At 42.2% G+C, this 6,147-nt stretch overlaps 2 protein-coding genes across 2 annotated transcripts; one reads left to right on the top strand and one right to left on the bottom strand.

Moving 5' to 3' along the window:
• Positions 1 to 1,096: 1,096 nt before the first annotated feature.
• MELLADRAFT_69473 (uncharacterized protein) lies at positions 1,097 to 2,499 on the bottom strand (the record flags this gene model as incomplete). Its single annotated transcript, XM_007418426.1, has 8 exons — positions 1,097 to 1,351; positions 1,447 to 1,515; positions 1,582 to 1,732; positions 1,840 to 1,844; positions 2,073 to 2,138; positions 2,175 to 2,229; positions 2,336 to 2,398; positions 2,465 to 2,499. The coding sequence occupies 8 exons, from the start codon at positions 2,497 to 2,499 to the stop codon at positions 1,097 to 1,099; spliced, it is 699 nt and encodes a 232-aa protein (XP_007418488.1).
• Positions 2,500 to 4,502: 2,003 nt separating this feature from the next.
• On the top strand, positions 4,503 to 5,276 carry MELLADRAFT_113728 (uncharacterized protein; the record flags this gene model as incomplete). Its single annotated transcript, XM_007418451.1, has 4 exons — positions 4,503 to 4,534; positions 4,607 to 4,717; positions 4,785 to 5,215; positions 5,266 to 5,276. 4 exons carry the CDS (start codon positions 4,503 to 4,505, stop codon positions 5,274 to 5,276), a joined length of 585 nt encoding a protein of 194 aa, XP_007418513.1.
• Between the last annotated feature and the right edge of the window lie 871 nt (positions 5,277 to 6,147).

The raw sequence follows: 6,147 nt of genomic DNA on the forward strand, positions 1-6,147 counted from the left end.
AATTTAAGTGGTTTGATGAGATTTGTTTTTGTTGATCATCCTCTTGACCAATCTTTTATGATTATCTTACTAGAGAAGCCAATTCCTAGCATTTTTCATCATCAAATGTGAAGGGCTTATGGTAGATCAGTCAATTTATAAAGGACTTGATCAATCTTGACTGCAAAACTCGAGGCTAGTAAATTGGCAGACAATTGGTGACAAGCTTTTTCTGAATGGACTAAAATTCAGAGGTTTCAAGTTTGGATTTTTTATATTAACACTTTTGTTGTCCAACTGAGTAATCTTTCTCATTGGTCATGAGGGGTCTGATTCAACAAATGCTGCAGCCCAATGATGGTGGGATGTAGGTGGGTTTCTCTTTGGGATTTTGAGATTGATGTCTTTATCATAAATTGATGATACTGGACGTGATTTATACTCAGATGTGCATTTCAATCTCAGATTTCATTGATTCTTGTGGATATAACATAAGAGTGATTTCATAGAAAAAACGATCAATTCGAATTCAAGAGCTTTGCTTCCTTAAATAGTGATTATAATGAATGAGTGAATCGTAAAGATTGGGTAGGAATCTCTACCATCAGATATGTAAGAACATGGAAGAACATGAACAAGGCTGCCTTTTTTTAATGAAAAGAACCAAAACAATAACTTCTTTGAGTTAGATAAAGGATCATGAAGAGACAAAAAAGAATTAAATTGAAGAACCCTTATCGCAAGAACTCTTATTGCAGATCCTTTCACGTGCTTGATAGGTCTTGAGTAGTCTTCTTGCTTGAAGGTTCAGAATGAGTTCAATGCTATTTGAGATGCGTTTATTTCACGTCGAAAACATTGTCAGTTGATAGGCAAGTAAAATCACTATCATGGCAATCATCGCATATAAAGTCACGTACACATTTCCACTGATGGCAAACGGCACATGTAATCCCTGATGATAATTTGATAGATGATCAGGCCTCTCATTAACACTTCTCAATCTATCATCAGTCAAATTTGTAACTCACAATCAGTAAAATCGTGTACCAATTCTTACTTTGAACAAAACTAGGATCCTTGTATGTGAACTTTTGAAGTGATTGAGAGGACGGAATCAGTTTGATAAATTTATAAGTTCATACGTCACTAGAATACCCACCAGCCAGGCCAAAACCGGTATAAAGCTAACTGTGGTGATATAAGCCGACCAAGCATGATGTACAATCGTACTATGCTCTTCCTCAAGGCGGGCTTTGATGTGGGCAAATTGATCGGCTTTATCAGCTGTAGCAGTCGCAAAAGTAAAACGAAGCTCTCTGCTTCGTTTTCGTAACACTTTTAGGGTAGCATAGATCAATGGAGCGTAAAGCTATCACGATGGTCATTGATACAAACGATTGATTAAGCTCATCAAGATTCATAGACATATAATTAATGGAAGCGTCACAATAACATTGTACTCACAATACTCAATAAAGACAAGTCAACCAGTGCAGTTATGATGGCCACCCTAAACATTCTCGCGATATCATCCTATGAAAGCACAAGTTATAAATAGGTTGTAATCAATTTTAAGCAGATCATTGCCGCTTAGCTCACCCTAATCTCCACTAATTCCGCGGCAGGCGCCAACAGCTGCAAAACCTGGACCGGAGTATATGTCTTGGGGTCATAGCTAGGGGCCACAGAATGCAATGTGTTTCTCATCGTTTGTGTAATTTCTTTTGAACGATTAAAAAGCATATCGTTCCTAGTAAGAGACCAGACCATCGGTACTAAAGAATGTATCCTTATCAATAACCGCATCATGGTTGGTTGGAAATCGGAATATGATATCGAGATATGACGCGTACATACTGGCGCTAGTGAAACGGTCACAAAGCTAATGTTCAACATCCATCGAAGTATGGGAGGAAATCGAACTCTGCGACGAGATTGTACTGCCCGAGACCAAGAAGCTGATTCTCCCCACATTGAGGCAATGCATTGACAAGCACAGACCCAGAGAAAACCTACAGCGATGAGAAGAAAAGGCGAACATGAGCTCTTTGAATTGGTTGTAGATGGCATATAGATCAGAGTTCACCTACACCTACAAACAAACAAACATTTGATTTAGTTTTGATATCTGATTGTTCAGAATTTAAAAAGAAATCCTAACCATGAGCATGTTAGTAATACTAAGAATTTACAACCAAGTAATGCGATTCTCCCTCCCAGATCTCGATGACCTTTTTCATATTCGAGCTGTAAGATCAAGTCGGCAATTACCACTATTTAAAAATCAATCAGCTTCTTGACCTACGCTTTCAAAATGAAACGCGATCTCCAATACGAATAGACAATCGCTTACGAGGGCAGAACAGAAAGTACACCAGCCCGGAAACATTTGGCACGTCTAAACGTATGAGTCCAACTGAGTGGTGATATAGTAAGTCAGTAAAACATCTATCTAGATGTATTTATAAACGATCAAACTTACCTTTTGGTGTTGTGGATCACAGAATTGTACAGCATGGATAGTCAATAAGATGCATATAGGTAGGTAGCATTCAACTTGGATCTCATCACTACTTACGCTCTGTGGTCTGAAAGAGTCTAAAGGTCTTGGTCTTCACTCTGATATATATCAAGTGAAAACATTGTATATACATACTAAAATTGACCAAATGTAAGTAAAAGTACGGGATATTATTGATCAGAGAGATTTGTGCTTACATAAAGTACGCAAATAGGCAAGCTGTTAGCAAATGACGCGCCCATGGGTTCAATTTTGGTGTCTGAATCATCGATGGTGCGAATACATGTGAATTGGTGTGTGGCCAAAACCAAACAAAACTCTGGTCAAAAAGAAATCACTCACGTCTACAGCCTCTTTCAAGTAAACTGAAGCGGCCAGGTACGGATTTTGAGATCTAGGAATGGAGAGGACACGGTCTATGAGCTTTGTCTCTTCTGATGATAACATTATGGATGCGTGAAGGATGATTAAGGCCGGCTCATGTTATCGATCGAAAGGATTTTGAAGTTGAGGCTGATAAGGCCTCGATTGTTCTCAAGGTAGTGACGATGTAGACTCTGCAAAGTTCAAACCCTCTCCAGTCACGCGATAGTAATTAATATTAAGCTCAACAAAGTCTCTCGCTGTTTCTCGCACGCTTGGAGGCTGGAGCGCACAGCTAGGGAGTTTGTTGAGTTAAAATTAGTATAGTATATAGTTGATGGAGATCAGTATCCCACATGGAATCTGAAGTACATAAGTTTGTACAAATATAGTGAATGAAAAGCTTTTATAAAATTGTTTACGAAACGATTGATGAATTGATGATCATTGATTCATAAACATGGCGATTTTTAGGATTTTTTCCACGTGTTGTACTTACAGTCAATTTACAAAACCTTGCTCAATTTTTCCCGCAACACTCGAGCGGATTGGCGGGGAATTTATTGTAAACTTTTCTTACAGCTGTTCAGGAAATTCGTGTCCTGTTCGTTTTTTTTTTTTTTTGCACTGAAGGTTTCTACACTAGATACAGCGCTGTATTGGCTGTATAGCTCACCTCCGGCCACGGGAGCTAAAACAGCCAATATAGCACTTTAGGGATATCTAACCCCTAACCCTCCCAACCCTCCACCCGTTTCATTACCCGGTGCTACAGTACTACAGCTCCATTCAGCTCCATTTCGTCGTATGGGAACCGCTTCCACTCGCCATTCGCTCCTCCATTCACCACGGTTCTCATACCAGCGAAAGTCGAATGCAATACGATCACCTCCTCCTTCACTTCACCCGCTACGACTTTCATAGGAACCGGCTTTGGCCTTTGGCACCTCGACCGACCGACCTCACCGCTCACCTTTTAGCTTCTCACACACTATACTGAATGAAATCTACTACGGCCTTACATCATTGATATCGACATCTTGTTCAAAAACATCCATTTGGACCTCAACAGTTCCCCTCGGTTCATCAACCGGCTCTATAACAAAATCTATAGGCACAGCTCCCATTCAACTTTTGCACCTCGACCAAACCCCATCCTCACCTTTTAGCTTGTCACACGCCATAAAGCATTCTACTCCAGCCTTCACTCATTGAAATCCAGTTCAAAAACACCGTTTTGTACCTCAACATCTCCTCTCGCTTCATCACCCGGTTGTAGAACAATTTCTATAGGATCCTATCGCTCTCATTAGGCTCCTTTTCATCCACTCCCACACTGCACCATTTAGCTTCTCGACTGCTATCACAATACGTTGAAGGAATGTAATTCAGCCTCCACTCACATAGATCTGTTTCAAATATGGTGTCAATGATGGTTTGGACCGTCAGATCTTTGGTCGAAAGATCATTGGCCTCCTGTACTCAGTTTCATCTTCGACAGGCCTCCACCTGCACCACCCAACGTTTAAAAAGCCCGCCATCGTGCTCATTTCTTTCTCTCAACACTCCATCTCTTGATTTCGTTCTCAATTTATTTCTTTATTATTTGGTGGTTACTTGTACATCGTGTTCAAAAATGGTCCATCGTCGTGTTCAAAATCACCCACTGTGAGTTAAATCTCGTAACCATTGTACCTGCGGTATATGCTGATGTTTTTGGTTTCTTTTCATACTTCACAGGCAAGACATGTCCAATAGGCCTATCAGCCCCAACGGACCGACTCGCACACCATCTCTCTTGAACCGGACTGAAATGAACCAGCCACAGAGCTCTATGCCCGGTACAACGGGGTGAGCCATGTTGCTGTTTGTTTATCCTCTTTCGACGTGTTTGCTGATGATCAACTTTCTTACTCAGGTTTAGACCTCCAGGTAGCCCGATCAAGCGGTATATGCCATACCCTGCGCCTCTTTCCAACGCTCCCCAGCTACCAACCCAACATTCGGGTACTTTCTCGAGCATGAGCAGCACTGATACTCTTGATTGGAGTCACAGCGTGTCACCTGCCCAAAACCCGATGGCCATGATACAACGATCCTCAACTTGGGTCCCTGTACCCTCCCTTCCTTATCAATCAGCCTACAAAAACACAAATTTCATGCCAAATCTTTCGTCAGACGCCCAATTAGTCCTCAAAAGCCTCGGATCACCTACTATCCTCCAGTCTCACCTTTCACACTCTGACACTTCCAAACCGATGACTTCAAAATCCACCTCTGGTCCGACTACTCTGGTCATTGATGATGATGATGATGAAGGGCGTGGTCATGGGTCTACCGGGTGTGCAGGTATGTTGTTCTTCTCTTTTTCTTTCATAAGTTCCCTGTGCTCACTATAGATTTATCTTAGCCTTTCATGATGATACCTCGGACGACCTTCCTCTTGCGGACGCGGACTCGATCTTAGACGGTCTTCCAACAAAGGGACCTTTCAATATTCCTGAACCACCTATGGCCCAACCTGGACAACTTCCTCATCGAGTTTTTGAGATCACGTTCAATGTCTATCAACGCAAAGTTCCGGAAATTGACTCAGTTGCGGGACGCACTAAGAAAGCTCGCGGGCGGGCTTCAAAGGTTGGTCTGAAGCCTGTTAAACCTCAATGGAGGAACTACAAACCTCTGGTCCCGACGTACTCCAAGTTACCTGTCGGATCTTTCAGCTGGAGCGACTGGCGATTTAAAGTGTTCAATGCCTGTAATGATCGGCTCAGGGGGATTTCTGAAGCACTAGTTGCCGCCGAAAAGGGTGGAACCTTAGCCATTCAAGGTTTTATTCATGGCACCGATCGCAAGACTACTAAGTTTCGTGTTTACCTCACTGACGACATCACTTTCGGCCAATTCGTTCATGCTGTCCTCGCTGCCCCTTCAAATGCCACTGTTGGTATCAAGATCGTGCACCCAAATCCCAAAACAAATGAGGACTCGAATCAATCTTTAGCGAGTTCTCTCAGGGCCTCAGGTGGGAATTCTCTTTCTGACCCATCTGATGATGAGGACGGGTCTGAGTCCGATGGGGTAAGCCCTCTCTCATGTGGTGTTTCTCACTTATGAAAAGTTTTTTGACCTCGATTATTTCCTGCTGTAGTCTGACGCTCTCACTCCGGCTGAAAAGAAGTACAAGATTCTGATGACCCGCTTCGAAAAAGCTTTCAAGTCGGGTGAGAATGTGGCAACAGCAATCAATCCTAAAGACCCAACACAAGTTTTACTTCTCA

This window comes from Melampsora larici-populina, assembly GCF_000204055.1.
Source record: "Melampsora larici-populina 98AG31 unplaced genomic scaffold MELLAscaffold_92, whole genome shotgun sequence".
Taxonomy (NCBI): domain Eukaryota; kingdom Fungi; phylum Basidiomycota; class Pucciniomycetes; order Pucciniales; family Melampsoraceae; genus Melampsora; species Melampsora laricis-populina.